This window comes from Thunnus thynnus, chromosome 3 (assembly GCF_963924715.1).
Source record: "Thunnus thynnus chromosome 3, fThuThy2.1, whole genome shotgun sequence".
Lineage (NCBI taxonomy): Eukaryota > Metazoa > Chordata > Actinopteri > Scombriformes > Scombridae > Thunnus > Thunnus thynnus.
Genome location: NC_089519.1, coordinates 1,015,459 through 1,034,135, shown reverse-complemented (window position 1 = coordinate 1,034,135; position 18,677 = coordinate 1,015,459). Strand labels below are relative to the sequence as shown.

General features: G+C 38.4%; 3 protein-coding genes across 9 annotated transcripts in view; all 3 read left to right on the top strand.

Moving 5' to 3' along the window:
- LOC137173991 (serine hydrolase-like protein) lies at nt 1-7,938 on the top strand. Of its 3 annotated transcripts, none has more exons than XM_067578963.1 (12): nt 1-223; nt 1,203-1,346; nt 2,280-2,393; nt 3,445-3,486; nt 3,581-3,600; nt 3,957-4,031; nt 4,214-4,323; nt 4,411-4,490; nt 4,619-4,653; nt 4,753-4,829; nt 4,926-5,013; nt 5,401-7,938. In XM_067578963.1, the coding sequence occupies exons 1-12, from the start codon at nt 166-168 to the stop codon at nt 5,542-5,544; spliced, it is 987 nt and encodes a 328-aa protein (XP_067435064.1). In that variant the 5' UTR covers nt 1-165; the 3' UTR covers nt 5,545-7,938. The 3 variants fall into 3 exon arrangements, with proteins under 3 accessions (XP_067435064.1, XP_067435056.1, XP_067435048.1); XM_067578955.1 differs by having other exon boundaries at nt 1,185-1,346; XM_067578947.1 differs by having other exon boundaries at nt 1,182-1,346.
- A 951-nt stretch (nt 7,939-8,889) lies between these two features.
- LOC137174006 (serine hydrolase-like protein) lies at nt 8,890-13,818 on the top strand. Of its 3 annotated transcripts, none has more exons than XM_067578976.1 (12): nt 8,890-9,175; nt 9,595-9,750; nt 11,057-11,170; nt 11,321-11,362; nt 11,492-11,511; nt 11,608-11,682; nt 12,171-12,277; nt 12,383-12,462; nt 12,554-12,591; nt 12,724-12,800; nt 13,204-13,291; nt 13,409-13,818. In XM_067578976.1, exons 1-12 carry the CDS (start codon nt 9,163-9,165, stop codon nt 13,550-13,552), a joined length of 954 nt encoding a protein of 317 aa, XP_067435077.1. In that variant the 5' UTR covers nt 8,890-9,162; the 3' UTR covers nt 13,553-13,818. The 3 variants fall into 3 exon arrangements, with proteins under 3 accessions (XP_067435077.1, XP_067435086.1, XP_067435095.1); XM_067578985.1 differs by having other exon boundaries at nt 8,894-9,175; nt 12,557-12,591; XM_067578994.1 differs by having other exon boundaries at nt 8,897-9,175; nt 9,607-9,750.
- A 2,199-nt stretch (nt 13,819-16,017) lies between these two features.
- LOC137174022 (serine hydrolase-like protein) overlaps nt 16,018-18,677 on the top strand; it is a 5,151-nt gene continuing 2,491 nt past the window's right edge. Inside the window, exons 1-10 of one of the 3 annotated variants that reach the window (XR_010925258.1) lie at nt 16,018-16,147; nt 16,319-16,462; nt 16,610-16,723; nt 16,918-16,959; nt 17,498-17,517; nt 17,610-17,684; nt 17,845-17,951; nt 18,166-18,245; nt 18,337-18,374; nt 18,492-18,568. Coding sequence is in view for 2 of the 3 variants with exons in the window: in XM_067579007.1 (XP_067435108.1) it covers nt 16,123-16,147; nt 16,319-16,462; nt 16,610-16,723; nt 16,918-16,959; nt 17,498-17,517; nt 17,610-17,684; nt 17,845-17,951; nt 18,166-18,245; nt 18,337-18,374; nt 18,492-18,568 (722 nt within the window). In the remaining variant the exon portion in view is untranslated. The remainder of the gene's footprint in view (nt 16,148-16,318; nt 16,463-16,609; nt 16,724-16,917; nt 16,960-17,497; nt 17,518-17,609; nt 17,685-17,844; nt 17,952-18,165; nt 18,246-18,336; nt 18,375-18,491; nt 18,569-18,677) is intronic. The other 2 variants (XM_067579016.1, XM_067579007.1) reach the window with 2 other exon arrangements.

The window sequence follows — 18,677 nt, the reverse complement described above, 5'->3', positions numbered from 1 at the left end:
TCGCGCCACGTGGTTTTACAACAACCGGAAAACAGCAGCGAGTGTCTTTGCAGCTGGAAAACTAACTTTTATTCATAGTTTGACTCAAGTTTCTTCTTTTTTTGCCGTCAAAATAGTTTCTTACTTTTATAGATTTTAATTGCACTTCAGCAGACGTGTCCTCTAATGATGCAGGCTTTGAAAAGCGTCAGACACCTGACGTCCAGTACAATGAAACAAGCAGGTAACTAAACTAAACTACACCCTCTGTTTGAGTGTTTTTGTGAGAAACATAACTACTTATTTCATTTAAAACCATGACGGTTGTTTCACAGAGAGAGAAATGAAAGGAATCGTGTTTATGTGTTAACTGAATTGATCGTTGTATTATTAGTGCTTGTGAATCAGTGGTGGAGAGTAAATAAGTACATTTACTCAAGTAATTTACTGTATTTAAGTGCAATTTTGAGGTACTTGTACTTTACTTGAGTATTTCCATTTGATGCTACTTTATACTTCCACTCCACTACATGTCAGAGGGAAATATTGTACTTTCTACTCCACTACATTTATTTGACAGCTTTAGTTACTTTTCAGATGAAGATTTGACACAATGGATAATATAACAAGCTTTTAAAATACAACACATTGTTAAAGATGAAACCAGTGGTTTCCAACCTTTTTGTCTTTTGACGTCTTACAAAAAGCAGTGTGTAGTCGGGGTCACATTTCACATGTCTATGAGTTGTTAACAGCTCCACCAAATAGTGATTTTTCCCTCTAAACTTCTCACATGCTTTCATTTCAATAAATGTTCAAATGATCCAATATTTCAGCAAAAATCAAAGAATAGTGATTAATCATCATTAATCCCATTAATCATCTCACGACCCCTCAGATTTATCTGCTGACCCTTTGGAGGGGCCCGACCCCTAGGTTGGGAACCACTGGACTAAACTAGCTAACTGTATATAAAGTAGTGTAAACTAGCTCCACCTCCAGCAGCTACAACAGTAACATGCTGCTCTAACACTGATGCTTCACTATTAATAATCTAATGATGACTAGATTTTTGCTACTAATACTTATGTACTTTTACTGCAGTAGGATTTTTCATGCAGGACTTTTACTTGTAAAAGCTGTATTAGTACTTTTACTTAAGTAAAGGATCTGAATACTTCTGCCACCACTTTATACCAAAGCAGAGGGTGTGTGTGTTTCAGTGTCAGAGCTCTCTCTACCGGTCCCCTGGGGGGAGATCAGAGGTAAAGTCTGGGGTCCTGATCACGGCCGTCCTGTACTGTGCCTGCACGGCTGGGCTGATAACTGTGGTTCATTCAACACCCTCATTCCTCTTCTACCCAAAGGTGAGTCATGTTGTCGAGGTTCATTTAAAACTGTTCTCAAAAAATCTAATTATAGCTGCAGCTAACAATTATTTTCATTATTGATTAATCTTTTGATTATGTTATTGATTAATGGATTAGTTGCTTGGTCTAAAAATATCAGAAAATGATGAAGAATGTAGATCACAAGTCCAAGATGCCACCTAAGATGTCTTGTTTTGTCCACAATACAAAGATATCAAGTTTACTATCACAGAAGACTAAAGAAACCAGAAAATATTCACATTTATGAAGCTGTAACCAGAGAATTTTAGCATTTTCTTTCTTGGAAAAGTGACTCAAAACAATGAATTGATTATCAAAATATTTGGCTGTTAATCGACTAATTGTTGCAGCTCTAAACTCTTCTAACCCACAAAAGTAATGTGTACAGGATCTGAGCTGACATCAAAACTAAAATCTGAGTCTTTCCTCATGTTCAGCTCCTCTTTCTGCCACTCACAGTGTACAAAAATATACGTACCTTTTGATCAAATATTGTATGAACAAGAGCTGTCGTTTGTCACGTTTCCCTCAACAACTTTCTGCTTTCATGAGACTCTTCAGCTCACACAGGTGTTTGTCTAATTAGACTTCTCCTCAGGAAAGTGTGTGTCTGTGCAGCGCAGATGCTGCAGCTCAGCTGTTAGAACAGCTGCATCTCATCCAAAAAGACGGGACACATTCATGTTTGATGATGAAGATACCACCACTGCTGCTGCCCTTCACCAAAACACCGACGTTACAGTTTGAGCTGCTGATGAGAGTTTTAGACTGTGATGTGCATTCAAACAATGTCTCTCAGCTAAAGCAAACACACTTTTTCATGATAGATGTTACAGGTAATTGTTTCTCTAAATAAATAAAGTGACAGCTAATGAGACTAAATCCCTCTTTCGTTCTTCTTCCTGGCAGAGTGCAGATACGTGGCGGTGGACCTGGCAGGTCACGGTCTGTCTTCACATCGTGCTCCTGGAGTCTTCTACTCCTTTCCTTCGTATGTGTCGGATGTACGCACAGTCATTGACGGTGTGTGAGTTTGAGAAGTTGTTGTTTTGCAGTGTTATCAGTGTTCGGGGCCAAATATTCACAAAACATCCTAAGGCTAAAAGTAGCTCAGGACCGGCTGAGTTAGGAGAAACTCCTGAGAGTCATTCACTAAACATTCTAGTGCTGAAAGCAGCTCCTGTTAAGTCTGACGTTAGAGGTCATCCAGAGGTCATTAAGACTCACAGTCAGTCAGCCGCTGCAGGTAATGAGGCTCACTGTGTCCGTCAATAACTACGTTTTAAAAGCGTATTTAGACAGTTATTAAATTGAGACAATCTAATAACAGCTGAGACAGCAACTTTCTGCTACCAGTTTACAGGGTTGATCAACTTCTCAACCATCTGTCAAAAATAATCATTAGCAATTAATAATCACCAGCTGCAATAAATAAAGCTGATTTCATGGTCATTGCTGGTGAAATATAGAATAACTTCATCAGTGGATGAAGACTGACTCTGTCATGCAGACGGTTTTTCATGTCAAATAAAATCTGCTCCTCAAGTCAATATTTGACTTTGTTTCATGCATGAAATCAGTGTAAAACATATAAACTCTCTTTCTTCACACTCCTGTATGTTTATCGTTTAATTTCACATTGACTGACACAGATTGGTCTCCAGTCAACCAATCACTGAGCAGAAAAAATCTTAATTGAACTTTTGTTTAACACATTTGTAGAGTTTTGTCTGATGGTGTGTGACAGTCAAACTCTGTCTGGAGCTTTCAACCACATCTCATAGTGTTTTCAGCAGATGACAAAGATGATGATGGTGACTGAGCTTCTTCTTCGTCTTCTTTACAACTAAAAAACTCAATTTTTGTTTACTTTATGTGATTTTACAAATTTCACATGATCTATTTCTGTGAAAACAGCCTGTTATTGATTTCAACCATGTTGCTCTGCTCTGGTGCGTCACTGTGGCAGTAAAATCAAAGCAGCGATCTTGTCTTTCAACTGCAAACAATCTGAGCTGTGTTGTGTGATGAGATGCTGAACCTGCTTGACGATCTGTGAAATTGACTCCCACAGCTCTCCAGTGGAGCAAATTCTCCATCATCGGCCACAGTATGGGTGAGTGCAGCTTTACAGCAGAGCTACAGCAATTAAAATGTTGGCGCTGTGTTATATTTATGTATCTAATTTTATCTGTTTTTCTGTTTTTCAGGTGGTAATGTTGCTGGAATGGTGAGTTCTAACAGCCTGTAGTGTGTTTCATCTCTTTTATCTTGAAAACTCAGCTCCTCCGTGAACACTTGAGCCCCTTTAACTTTTTAGCACTTTGTTGATTGTAGCGCTACTTTCTTGTTGTCAATAGTATTTCTTATGCTCTTCACTACTTCCAGTTGTTTATGACTTTAATGTTTTTTTTCACGTTGCACTTTTACCTAATTATCTACTTTCTAGTTTGAACCAAGGCTCTTTCTGAGCCACTGTCCTCTAACACGCGATTGTTTTGTCTTGACTAAATGTAAATGTTCTGTTCTCACATAACATACAGAGACTATGATTTTATATTTTCTTGTGTTTTCATGGTGTCACAGTTCAGTGCACTGTATCCAGAGATGGTGGATGCTGTCGTACTGCTGGACTCATATGGATTCTTACCCACAGATCCGGTACTTTCAACTGTTTTAATGTTTACCAGTGATGTATCAGTATGATTTATTATGACATTTAAGAAATGCTTTTTGTCCTTTGGGTCAGCCTAAACATTCACATTATATTACAGTATAACAAAAATCTTGCTTTGTCTGTTTTGAATTGCTTTGCTCATCATTTATGTCTCATTTTCTGGCAGAAAGAATTACCCAAACTGATGCGTCAGGGGATAGAAGACATGCTTCAGTTTGAAAAGAAGTCTAAAGATAAGAAGGAGCGAGTTTACACTTATGAGAAGGCAGTTGAGAGGTATCACACGTTTCTATTTACTACCACTGATTAACTGCTGTTGTCTTTAAAAAAAAAAAAAAAAAAAAAGCCTTTTGTTTCATTCAGGCTGTTTGCTGCAAACCCGACTCTGTCTCTGGAGTCTGTGAAGATCCTTTTAGAGCGAGGTCTAGTTCAAGTTGAAGGAGGTACGTCTTTCCCTCTTCTTCTGTGCTTTCATGTTTGTTTTTGGGCACTCGGGGGGGTTCACCCGCTGAATAATCTCACTTCTCTTCTTCTTCTATTCTTATGCTGGGGATTTAACGTGGTCTTGTAGGAGTTGTGTTCTCCCGAGACTTTCGTATTAATCTGGTAGGTTCCCGCTGCTCATTACTTTGCCGCCTTATTTCTCCCAAAGGTGTCTTCAGCCCATAAAATGCATGTAAAGTATATTTTATTTGATGCTTTCAGAAAAACATAGTGCGCATCAGTTTGGAGCAGAGTCTGGAGATGCAGTCGAGGATACAAGCTTCTGTTCTAGTTGTTCTGTAAGACTTCCCTCTACTTCCCTTTTCCTTTTTACACGTAATAAACTCAGTAACATACTAAATATACATACAATCTTGTTCTTTGTCTTCTTCCAGAGCAGAAGAAGGCTTTGAGAAAATATTTGCTGAACCAGATCAAAAGAAGTTTACATCAGCTCTTCTCCAGGCCTATAGAGACAGAAATGTGAGTCTGTTTTGTATAAAGTAGGTGCACTTGCATCTTGGGGTTTATTTTTAGCCACTAAGCCTGTGCGTAGTTGTGCCTGTTAGACAGACAGACAGCTGCACAGACGCAAAAGTAGCAGCGTAGTATGAGCTTAACGTCTTACAGGCAGCAGAAATAGTTGTAGCTGTGAACCTCATCGCTGACCTACATACTGCGAAGTTTGGCCGAGAAGAAGCTGCTGATGAGAGGAAACAGAGGATCAACTGAACATTGTTAATGATTCTCTCTTTCTCAGTTTGGTATTAATGGATTGGCTGGAAAACAAAAAGAGAAGCTTGATAATTCACTTTAATTTAATCTCTGACCCTCATTTCTGTCTGTCTCTTGTTTTCTCTGGTGTTTCAGCACACGGTGTTGACGGTACCAGGCGACCATCACGTCCATCTGAATAATCCCGTCGTCGTTGCTCCGCTTGTGTCTGACTTCCTGCAGACTCAAGTGTTGTCACAGTCGGCCAGACTGACAGACGAACAGACCTCCAAGTTGTAGGAAAAAAACACACATTCATATTACACAGCTGACTTCAGCTGCCAGTTACTCACCTTGGTGCTTGAACTGTTTTAACATCAACTAGTTGCCATTTGTGACTTATGGTGGGCTTTTTAATGATTTAAAGTATTTTAATACATTCGTTAACATATACCTTTTAATGTATTGATTTGTATTGTTGTTGCCCTGAGCGACAGTGGCATCATGAGCACTGTTTCACACCGAGCTGCTCTTCTTTAACTTCAGATGAGGAACTGTTGGGTGAGATGATGAGACACAGAGAAGCTGCCTCATTGTGTTTTGAGTAAATTCTGTATCTTTTGCTTTTTGAGCTAAAGAATCAAAAGTATCATTAACAACCAGGATCAGTCAGTTCACTGACGGAGGTCGACACTGCTGTACTGTATTTAAACAGTGAAAAGAGTCGTTCCACTGAAAATTGAAAATAAAAAGTAACTCAGCAGCGGCCGTGGTAGTTGCCACTCAGGGAGCAACAGAGCAGGGAGAGGGAGGAAGGAGCAGAGCAGCTCGCTGTCATCGCGTTAGCTTGATTTCCATCACTTGCATATCATTTAGCTTTAACTAGACATTATGAAGTGAACCGTGCAACCTGCTGTTGAGTAGAGTCCTTCCAAGTATGTAATAACATACTAGGAATCATTAATGGATAAAATATTTAAACAGGAAAGTCTGTTTTTTGCTAATCCAGCAAAGTAAAATCAAACACTTCATCACATTTATGGAAAAATCATAAAACAGTCCTGCTAACTGATGCAACACCGCTCACAATGACCTAATGAGATATTAAAGAATATCTACCCTTGTATGAGGATATGTATCATCATGTCACCCTCTTCTACATTATAATATGATGTGAATCTTCTGGGAAAAAGCAGGAAAGAGACAGATGATGGTTTATCTTTAATAATCTTCGTCAGCTCCAGACCACAAACACATAAGTAATCACCACTTCCTGGAGATCAGTCTTCCTCTGCCCTCTCTGCTCTGTTTCACCTGGCAGGTGTTGTCAGAAAGGTGCAGTCACACCCAGCTGTGATGTCACAGGGTCCTGGATCACACCTGTATGTCACTGCAGCAAAGAGAGACGTTAAACTACTGGATGTCAGTTACTCTGAAGATGATGACTAAATGCTTCACCTAAAAGAAATTTGACCAAAAAGATTCTAAACTGTGTTAATTATTAAATATCCAAGAAAAGTTAGGCCTTGTTTTTATTAGAGGACTTCACACTGTTAACTGTATAGTTGTTGATGTTGTAGCAGTTGCACAGTTTCTCTTTAGTGCATCATGTCAGAAGGTAAAGAGCAGCAGCAGGAGGAGGAGGAGGACAGCTGTGAACCTGGATCACTACTGTAACACAATATCTAGTTTACTGCATGTTGTCACTGATGAAACATTTGAACTGAACTGGCCATTTTATTTATATATATATATATATATATATATATATATATATATATATATAATGTATGTATGTATGTATGTATATATATGAGGAATATTTGTTGAACATCCATAAAAAATTTAATCTTGAATTTTTAGCAATAATTTATATTTTGATCATTTTACTTTGAGTGATGCAATAAATCATTAATATTCATCATTAAGTAGCTTTATGGTGTCAATATTAACACTTTCATGACTGTTGTAAAATCTTTATTTTTTTCTTCTTGAAATCATATAAATATACTTACTGTAGTAATTTGTCTTTTATGACTTTAATCCAATAAAAGTGTGTGTTGCAGTTGTCTGACAAACACTGACTTTATTAATGTAAAATAAAGCAGGAAGGGAAAAGGGAAAGCAACACCTCGTGCAAACTTATACGATATATCCATCCGCTTTCTTTACTGCTGATCCTGTAGAGGGTCGCAGGAGCCAATCAGCAGTCAGTCACATTCACACCTACAGGCAGGTAGGTCAGTTAGTTTAGTGGTCTGTGAGAGGAAGGTGAAGCATCCAGAGACAACATGCAGACACATAAAGGCTGTGAGGCGACGGCGCCACTGTGCAGCCTATATGATATATAAGTGTATTTATTTTATTTTTTGGATAACTGGTCAATAGAGGTATAAAGATCAATGGAGATTAAAGCCTTAAATATTTTACTTAATATAAGTGGCCTGAATGACAAATGATGCCGTTGTGATCTGTTGCTTGTTTCTCGTGTCTCCTCGCTGTTTTTTGTCTTCTTCTTCTTTCTCTATTTTATATAATTTATGCTTTTCTGACAGATGCTGGACTGTCATTCAGTGAGAGATTAATGCCAGTAGTTTGGGTCTGTGCTGTTTTTGTGCCACATCTTTATCACATGAAGACACATTGTCCTCTTAATTCAACTGTGGAATTGAAATAAACTTGTTTTCTACTTTCTTTCTGTTCACCAGAGTATCAAATAATTACTGTTACAGAGAAAATAAGATTATAACTAATGGAGACGCATTAACATGCAGTTAACTAAAGTGTTAACATCTGTAATGTTCTCAATGTTCTTGCTTTTACTCATCATATTCATTCTGCTCTTGTGTCTAGTTACTCAACAAGTTACCAAAGGCAGGATTTTTACCAAACTGAATCTTTGAAGGCTGTAATACACAAAAACAAAGTCTTGTCCCACTTCTGAGCAAACCTGTGTCCCAATGCTTCCTGTCCTCTGAGAGTGTCTTTCATCAGTCTTTATAAGAAGCTGAAACATGATGCTGAGGAGTTCTGCCCTTATTCTGTATCCACTCTGCACCTCCAGGTAAACTGTGGTAACAAACATAAAGCAGGAATCACAACTGGCGTGAGTCTTTATAGGAAAGGATGCCAACAAACCCTCATGGGACTTCTTGTTGTTATAATCTTTGGCCCCAGCAGCTGTTCAGTTTGGATTCACAGCAAAAGCAAAGAAATGATGTTATCTGTGAGGATAAAACAGCTGTGAAACTTTGAAATGTGTGGCTGTATAATTTGTAAGTTCTCATTTGAAATGCAGGTTATTCTATTTTCCTTTAAATTCACTTCATAGTTATTAACAGTTTTACTGCTCCTGTTTTTAGGTGCATTTTGCTTTGTATGAATACATTGAATGTTGTGGTTAGATGGGCTCCTCGTGGACCAGGTGTCAGTTTGTGTGTTAATATTGTAGTGAAAGTATGTTTCATATGTTCTGAGTATCTATCTGTCCATCTATGAAAGGACACAGTTTCAGTAACAGTTTGTTTGCTGCTGAATGAAGAACATTTTATCTGAAGCAAACTTCTAGTTTAGGTTGGTTGTGTTTCAGTTATCTGCACATCAGGGCAGGAGGTTAAAATACGGATTGGGGCTTTTAAAGACTTTTATTTTTATAGAATCTGTGTCATCATTTAGCAACACCAATCAACTATCACCAATCAGATGTCGCCTGACAGCCCGTACCGAGGGAAAAGTATCAAGGTGTCACGATAAGACCCGCCCCTTTATTACTTACCCAATCAAATGTTTGGTTGCAGCTTCAGGAAACCACAGAACTTCCTGTTAATAAGTTTCAGGAGTCGGTGACGCGTTTATGAAAGATTTGTGGAAGTATTTTACAAGTTTTAAAGCGTCAGACTTTGTGCAACATCCGCTCCAATGACACAAGCAGGTAACAGTGAAGCTGTGAGGAGGCTTCAATAAGTCTGTTTGGACTGAAAATCACGCTCATAAATATCACTCAGTAGCTTCTGAGTGATGAGAAAATTGCTATTTTTTATCTTTTCCACACTGTTTATTTGAGCTGCCTGTCAGAGCTGCAGACTGCAGGATGTTTATCTGAGACACTGAAACACTGCAGGAGGATTCTTCTCAATCTGACAACCTATAAGTTGTTTTTAAATGGCTCATAAATGACGTATAAAGGATTAGTCAATGATTTATTAAGATGACAGCATTTATAAATGATGCCTTCTCAGAAACTGGTGCTGAACTTTTAACACACTGTTTTTATTCCTGGATGTTAAATTATGAGATTTTATCAAACATTTATGCACAGTAGTGATAATATCTGTTGTTAATTCTCTGAAGTCTGTGTTTCAGTGTCAGAGCTCTGTCTACCGGTCCCCTGGGGGGAGATCAGAGGTAAAGTCTGGGGTCCTGATCACGGCCGTCCTGTACTCTGCCTGCACGGCTGGGCTGATAACTGTGGTTCATTCAACACCCTCATTCCTCTTCTACCCAAAGGTGAGTCACATCGTCAGAGTACTTAAAACTGATCTCAATCCCACGACTCTAACTATTCACACACTTCGCCACAAGCTTCTTTTCTCTCAAAATTCTTCTTTCTGTCCAAAGTTAATCCCATCACAGGAAACCAATGACATCATACTTTATTGACAGGTCCATCATTTTCTATAGCTGTAACTCATGAGTATTTCTATTATCAATTAATCTGCTGATTATTTTTTGCAATTAATCGACTAATCATTTGGTTGATGTCTTTAAAAACCCAAACATGTTCAGTTAATACAATTTAAGACCAAGAAAACAGCAAATTCTCACATTTTAGGATCTAAAAGCATCAAATAAAAACTGCTTGAAAGTGATAAATCAATTATCAAAATAGTTGGTGATTAATTGTCTTTAATCATCGCAGGTCTATAATTAGTAAATCATTATCTAATCATTTTGTAGGAAGTTTCTTGGAAAACATTTTGTTTTTTTAATCAATGATAATCACAGCTGGTATTCTTCCAATTCATTAATGAATGAATGAATTCATTCTAATTAAGTGCTGAGAGAGTCATTTAGTCTGAAGTCTGATCAGCTAAACATGCAGAAATGTGATCATATAGACAACAAGAATACAGTTCAACAGCAACGCAGGTTCAAGTGTCCAATTCAAAAACTGAATGATGAATTAGTGTTAATGTGAGTTTAAATAAAGCAATTAATCAGCAGCTGTTTTAATAACTGCTTACATCATTTATCAAGCAAAATAATGAAGAAATAGAAAGAATGAAACAGTTGAACATGAACACTGACATCACTACTGTTAGAAGACACTTCAGTAGTGAACATATCTGTATGTGGTTGATGTGTCCTGTGTAACGATGGAGGCTTTCCTCCTTATTGAGCCGCTGTGACGCTCAGATAATGGATACTTTGATACAAAAACAACGTATTTGATGACATCACCCTGGGCTCCAGAATACTGGGATGGATGTTTTTTACTTTTTTTCCTGTTTTATTGAACAAAAGATTAATTGATTAATTGAGAAAATAATCGGGTCACTGGTTCAATCCCCCGGACCAGCAGGATAAATCTATGTGAGGAAGCAGCACTTGGCCCCCCCCCATTACCACCACCGCGGTGCCATAATGAAACTCAGCTTTTATAAATTCAACAGAACCTTGTTTCTATTTTATCTATAATTAATACCAAAGTACAAATAATTAAGAATGGAGCCATAAAATAAAGTGATAACCAAACATGTACATGTGTGGGTTGATCCAGTTCCTGTTTTTGAGTTTCTCTTCTTCCTGTCAGAGTGCAGATACGTAGCGGTGGACCTGGTGGGTCACGGTCTGTCCTCACATCGTCCTCCCGGAGCTTTCTACTCCTCTCCTGCATACGTGGCGGACGTACGCAGAGTCGCTGACGGTGTGTGAGTTCAAACTCAGTATGTGTGGGTTTAAGCATTACGTGAGGCCTCTTCGGGACTATTTACCCTCATTTTCGTTAGATGTCCGTGTTTTGTGATGAAATACTGAACCTGCCTGGTTGATGATGTGTGAAATTAACTCCCAACAGCTCTCCAGTTGAAGAAATTCACCCTCATAGGCCACAGTATGGGTGAGTGGAGCATCGGAGCAGAATTTATCTTCATCTGTTTGTGTAAACTTAATTACATCTTTTATATGGTTTTCTATCCTATAAAATAATGAAAGTGTAAATCACACACTGCTTCTTTCTTAATTACAGGTGCTGACATCGGAGCCATGGTAAGGGTGTAAAATCTCTTTTCATGCAGTATACGGAGATGATGTTGCTGTATTTTCTTGTGTCATCATGTGCTTCATGTTGTTTTTTCCTCACAGTTCAGTGCTCTGTATCCTGAGATGGTCGAGGCTCTCGTACTTCTCGACGCCTTCGGATTCTTGCCGACAGATTCGGTATTCGAGAGAAAGTCACTGCAGAGCTTTAATGGTTTTAAATGCAAGACTATAGTCAGGATTTTAGAAATACTGAAGTCGTGACCCAGAAGAAAAATCTGTAAAATGTTTTATTTAGATTTTCTTCGTTCAACTGTTTATTTATTTCCCAAAATGAAGCTCTGAATGTTGTTTCAGGGAAGGAAATGAGTGACTGTAAACAGTCAAATCAAACATGTTGAACATAAAAATCTTACTGAGGAGACGACCTGAGTGTCATTATTAGTACATACAGTATATTTTACATACTGTACCTGTTGTAATATATCACACAATCATTTAAATGATGTTCGTAGAATAATTTTCATTCAAGTGGTGAAAATGATTCCTGCAGTATGATTTCATTTTGCCTCTCTTCATTTTCATCCTTTCTTTCATATCATTAAGAGATATCAGCTCTGCTGATGTTTGACTCTCTCACCTCATCTTTTCTGTCTCTTTTCTTGCAGACAGAAATATCCAAAGTGATGAGGCAGGGGATCGAAGAGATGCTCCGGTTTGAGAAAAAGACAGAAGAGAAAAGAAGAGTTTACACTTATGAGAAGGCAGTTGAGAGGTGAGATCGTTTTTCAGTTGCTGGGTCATTTTAAACGGACTGTTAGACTTCTAGTAGCTTTGTCTGTACAGTCGGCTGATGTGTTTTTTTTATTTCTTTTTTCAGGTTGTTGGCTGCAAACCCGACTCTGTCTGAAGACTCTGTGAACATCCTTTTAGAGCGAGGTCTAGTTCGAGTGGAAGGAGGTACGTTTTTATCTCCTCTCCTCCTCACAGGGAGGAATAATCTCTCTCTGCTTTCCTTCATCTGCTGGCAGCTGAATGTGTTTCTCTTTAGCAGGATTTGTGTTCTCCAGAGACCTGCGAGTTAATTTTGTAAGTCATTTTAACCCCCCCCCCTCCCCCCACACCATTCACCACCACTTCTTTGTTACCTTTGTATTTTTTCCACAGGAGGTTTAACATTTAGCTCGTACAGTCTATGTGTGTTTCCTTTTATGCTTTCAGAAAAACCCAGTGCGCATCAGCCTGGAGCAGAGTCTGGAGATGCAGTCGAGGATACGAGCTTCAATTCTAGTTGTTCTGTAAGACGTCCTACACTATCATGATGTTATGTTTCCAGTCATTGATTAGTTGTTTGGTCCATAAAATGTTAAAAAATATCAATCACTGTTTGCCAAAAACCAAGGTGACGTCCTCAAATGTCTACAGTCCATAAACCCAAAGATCTTCAGTTTACAGTTAATCGAATATGAAAATAGTTGGCGACTAATCGATTTATCCACTAATTGTTGCAGCTCTAGTTATAACAGCCGACATACGGAAGCTAATGTCATGACAAGCTGACAGAAAGTCTCATAGTTTCTAGTTGTGTTCACATTGTTCTCTCTATACTATATATTTATCATAGCTACAGTATGACATAGTAGACGGTAGAATATCTTCTCTCACACTGAGCTAAATATGTTCAAAATCTCTTCCTTCCAGATCAGAAAGCGGCTTTGAGAGAATATTTTCTGAACCAGCTCAAAAGAAATTTGGCTCAACACTCCTCCAGTGTTTCCGAGACAGAAATGTGAGTTTCCAACGGGGACAGAACCTGAATACAGCTACAACTGTTTGAAGTGGTTTGTGGGGATTATTTTCTGTCTCAGTGAACATCTCTCTCCTCTTGTTTCTGTCTCGGTTTCAGCACACGGTGGTGACGGTAGCAGGCGATCATCACGTCCATCTGAATAATCCTGAAGTCGTCGCTCCGTTTGTGTCTGACTTCCTGTTGACCAAAGTGTTGTCACAGCCAGAGGACAGAAAACACAAGAAGACGTCTAACTTATAAACTAAACACACACACAAGCGTTTCACTAACACACTGTCACATTTCATATTGTTTACATTACCAATAGTCATTAATTGTATTTACAGCACCATTAAAAAAGATGTTTAACTGAACTTTAAACTGGTCCTGATTCCTGCTGAGGAAGACACACTGAAACTGTGTTAACTAGATTAATAATGGACATTTTGAATTGTTCTGCTGTATTTAGACTGTAGTGTTTACAACTTCTGGGCAGCAGATGCAGTAAAACAGCCATCCTGACTCTCTGCCATGTCTTTCATGTCTTTTGTTGCAGATAGGTTAATAATTTAAAGCTTTCTGATAAATTCATGCCTTCTGCAGCAGCCTAGTTTAAGTGTTATATGGACAAAGCTGCTTTTCCTGTTCAGAGATTCAGCGGATGTTCACCACGAGGCCCGCTCCATTCAAAGAGCATCACGTCTGTGTTTGTTGCTTTTATTCTCATATCTGCTGAACATCAAGCCTCAGTATTCAGCCCTCGTTGTGTTACTATCCTCTGCTAGTTAATCATGTACGCTTCTGGTCAGTTTGAGATGATTGATTTTCTACCTCTCTCCTTCTCTCTATAGATGTATTTTACATTTAAATAAGTTTCCTGTAAAACAAATGTGCCACAAAATCTATTATTATCGTACACAGCAACAAAGTTCTGCTGAAACATGAAGTCATATGACTGATGAGGTGAACTATGTGTTTATCCTGTGACAGTGGGTGAATGAACAAGTAAGAACATATAATTATAATAATTCAATTTATATAGCACTTTTCAGAACAAGCTAACAGTCAAGAAGAAGAAAAAATATTTAAAAAATCACAACACAAAGGGAGTAAACATGGAAGTTCATTGAAACACATCCAGTAGAATAATAATAGAATCACTTAAAAGCAAATGAATAAAAGTTTGGGTTTTCTGTGGTGGCTTGATCTTCACAGTGAGGTCTTTCCAGGAGCGCTGACAGGAAAAGCATCATCTCCTTTAAAAGGTACAAAACCAGATAAATAAAGTCACACAGAATAAAATAAACCAGCAGGAAAGAAGAAGTGAACTTGTGTAACATTTAGGAAGCTGCACACTTCCATTTTCTCATTTATTTCACTAAACTTTATCCTGTTTCATCTCATTTGATTATACACGGGTCCTTTATCTTCTGTCAAGTCCTTATCTGTAGAAGGCTTCTTTGTCTTTTGCTTTACTTTATATCTTTATCGTTTATCTTATTGATATCGTCAGTAATAATTACCTTTGCCCACAGTGCTGAGCCTCATCTTCAGCATTTCTTTGCACAGATAACGTGATGTTGAACTTGAACTTGATACTTAAATGTATGAAGACCTGCAGGCAGATGAGCAAACAGTGAAAATTACAAGCAGTTAAACTTCAAACTTCCTGTGATGTTTGAGCTTCACTGTGCAGAATGACGTATGTGCAGAATTTTATACTAGAAGACTCTTTATTCATCTGCTGAAGACGGAAAGTTTCTTTGTGCTCATCTTAAATCTGAGTTTACCTGTATGAGCAGGATTTGTGACATCACAACTCATTTTAGCCAATCATGGTCCAGTATTCAACTTACACAAGTGTGATATGGAAACTTAAGGCCTCCAGTGCACAACCACTTAGAATGAACTTTACAGTGAAGTAGACGACATTTCAAACTTTTGAAATTAAAAATATTTGCATATTTATAGACTATATTTTTCATTGAGGGAGAAGGAGTGGATGTATTTTGGAGAATTTAACTTATTTGCAGAAAAACCATATTAGACACAAACTGTAATTCATAACAGTCTTTTTAAATGTTGTAAAATGTCTTTAAATGATCTTTAAAGTCGCAACATCTAAAACAACATTGAAGAGATGTTAATACAAAGCTTCAGTGACATGAAGATCTGTTTTGTACAGTGATGGAAAGAAAAGCTTGTGTTGGGTTCTTGCAAAATGTTCTACATAAGACATGGACAATGATACAGATGTAATCTCAATCTTGCAGTCAGACACTGAGCACCCATCACATATGGATGTATAAACTGCTCGCTGGGAGCTGAAAGCTGATCAGTGTCTTTTATTTGTGTTGCAGTAATCAGCCAGATTGTGATCTTCAGTATGGACGTTCATTCTAGTCTTTTAATTGTCTTCAATCTGGTGGAGCTTGTTTGGGCAGCACGTATCCAAGATACACAGCTGGGCAGTAAAACTCACCCACCAAAACAGCACAGTGTGTTCAAGAGATTACGTAACAGCAGAGAAAGGAGTGAATGTCAGCTGTTCTCAGCAGGAACTCGATGTCACTTTCTCAGACTTGTTCTCCTGGTTGAAGGCCGTCTGACAGACCTCACTGAGGGAACAAACGTACAGGGTTGTTGTTTGACTTGTTGGAAGGTGACACCTGCCCCTGCAGTGTATGATGATTGGCTGTGATTGCAGCTCATCATCCTGAACATCCAATCAAATTCATTGGTAGCTGTATGTGGCTTTTAGGTTCTAAAGGTCAAAGGTTGCCTGCATGTTTTCTTTGCTGTCTATTCAGCTAAACTGAGGATCATCTGGAATGTCATCTACAATCAGACAAGCAGGTAGTATTTCTCAATAACTAAAAACAGGCTGAGTGGATTTTTAACCTTTTCCCACTTCAGGGATCATGAATTTCAATGCTGTGAAATTCTGTATTTGTTGGTTTGTATCAACAGTAGATATGTCAGATCTTCATGTTGAGCTGCAGATTGATGACTGTGATGTGTGTCCAGTTTCAGAGCTCTCTCTACCAGTCCCATGGGGGGAGATCAGAGGTAAAGTCTGGGGTCCTGATGACGGCCGTCCTGTGCTGTGCCTGCACGGCTGGGCTGACAACTGTGGTACATTCAACACCCTCATTCCTCTTCTACCCAAAGGTGATACAAATTAAACTTTCAGTAAACAACACTGTGATATATTAGCTGTCACCTCTCCTACGCCTACATTTTGTAAAAGAAATAATATGACAGTAAGTGAGACTGAAGTGTGATTCGTTACATTTGTCTCCGTCTCCGTCCTCTCAGAGTGCAGATGCGTGGCGGTGGACCTGCCAGGTCACGGTCTGTCATCTCATCGTCCTCCTGGAGTCTTCTACTCTTTTCCTGCATACGTGGCGGACGTACGCAGAGTTGTTGACGGTGTGTGAGTTCAAGAAGTTTCAGCACCTTTCTAGCCATTAGTTTCTCTGTAAATGTGATTGTAGCAGGAGGTTGGATCTCCTCAGGACTCTGCGTCTCTGTGGCAGTTAAACCAGCTATAAAGTGATAAATGTAGCAGTAAGAACAACTAGATGTAATCAGATGTGGTGTTTCCTTTAAAATAACTCCCGCAGGTCTCCAGTGGACAAAATTCTCCATCATAGGCCACAGTATGGGTGAGTCACACACCATGCTGACACAGCAAAATATAAATGATGCACATCTGCTGCAATAAAACCTCGTTAAGGCCTGATGTTTCTTTTACTGGAAAAAGATGCTTTTTAAAATCAGGTTTGACTGATTAAATTTGCCAGTGGAGTTTCATTACACCGTGTTGTGAGAAGTATGATCAAGAAAGGAAATAATGCTGAAACAATTTGTGATTTAATCAATAAATCAACAGAAAATATATCACCAACTTGGTACTTGATTAATCGTTTAAGTCATTAATTGAGCAAAAGTGTAAAATGGTCCCAACTTGTTACTGCTTTTCTGCATCTTTGGGTTTTGTAAAAACAAGCAGTTTGATGGCGTCACCTTTGACTTTGACAATGTGTGAAGAACATTTTTCTCTATTTTCTGACATTTTATGAACTAATTGATTAATTGACAGTTAATGAAAATAATCATGAATCATCTTCCAATCAAAGCTTGAATCCATTTGAATTTGAGTTTGTGACAACAAAATGACTGATGATGGTATGTTCTCTACAGGTGGTAACATTGCTGCCATGGTAACTAAGATTCATCACATGCAACTTATCACTGTTTTCACACAACACACATCCTCTTTCAGTATCATGGTTCCGTGTCGTGTTTCCCACAGTTCAGTGCTCTGTTTCCTGAGATGGTGGATGCCGTCATTCTCCTGGACGCTTTTGGATTTATACCTTTATATCCAGTACTTCAACATTTTTATTATCACTATACTGCATATAGCAAGCTGTTAAAGGAAAGATGGTCTGTGTAGATGTAGAAGAAAATGATTCATCAATTATCTCCATGTTCCACTTGGGTCAGCAGGTTTGACTCTCTCACCTCATCATTTCCTTTTCTTGCAGACAGAAATATCCAAAGTGATGAAGCAGGGGATGGATGAGATGCTCCAGTTTGAAAAAATGACAGAAGAGAAGAAAAGAGTTTACACTTATGAGAAGGCAGTTGAGAGGTGTCACATCACTCCAGTTTACCACTTGATATATATATATATATATATATACATATATATATATATATATATATATATATATATATGACTGTTTAACATAATCACCCTAGAGAAAGATAAAATACAACAAAATGAAATAGACTATTACATTTCTAGCAGCTGTTCATGTACCTGTGTGTAGCTCTTAGCTGAAGTTTTTTATTTCTTTTTTCAGGTTGTTGGCTGCAAACCCGACTCTGTCTGAAGACTCTGTGAACATCCTTTTAGAGCGAGGTCTAGTTCGAGTCGAAGGAGGTACGTTTTTATCTCCTCTCCTCCTCACAGGGAGGAATAATCTCTCTCTGCTCTCCTTCATCTGCTGGCAGCTGAATGTGTTTCTCTTTAGCAGGATTTGTGTTCTCCAGAGACCTGCGAGTTAATTTTGTAAGTCACTTTTAACCTCCCGAACCTTCCACCAACATTCACCTCATCATCTCTGTTAAATATGTTTGCAGCGTTCTGCTCGTACAGTACATGTGTGTTTCATTTTTTACATTTCAGAAAAACATAGTGCGCGTAACTTTGGAGCAGAGTCTGGAGATGCAGTCGAGGATACAAGCCTCTGTTCTACTTATTCTGTAAGACTTTGATCATTACACTGAAATGGATGTTTGCATTATAACGTTATGACCTATTCCTGTTTTAAAATGTGATGTTGAGCCCCAAAGCAAATCATACTAAAGATGT

Bases quoted from the DNA above. Each gene is read 5' to 3' on its own strand.
- LOC137174006 (XM_067578976.1), top strand. The intron at 12,592-12,723 runs GTAAGTCATTTT...TTATGCTTTCAG, and splicing joins GAGACCTGCGAGTTAATTTT to AAAAACCCAGTGCGCATCAG. The intron at 13,292-13,408 runs GTGAGTTTCCAA...TCTCGGTTTCAG, and splicing joins AGTGTTTCCGAGACAGAAAT to CACACGGTGGTGACGGTAGC.
- LOC137173991 (XM_067578947.1), top strand. From the start codon at position 166: ATGATGCAGGCTTTGAAAAGCGTCAGACACCTGACGTCCAGTACAATG. The intron at 2,394-3,444 runs GTGTGTGAGTTT...TGACTCCCACAG, and splicing joins TGTACGCACAGTCATTGACG to CTCTCCAGTGGAGCAAATTC. The intron at 4,491-4,618 runs GTACGTCTTTCC...GTGGTCTTGTAG, and splicing joins TCTAGTTCAAGTTGAAGGAG to GAGTTGTGTTCTCCCGAGAC.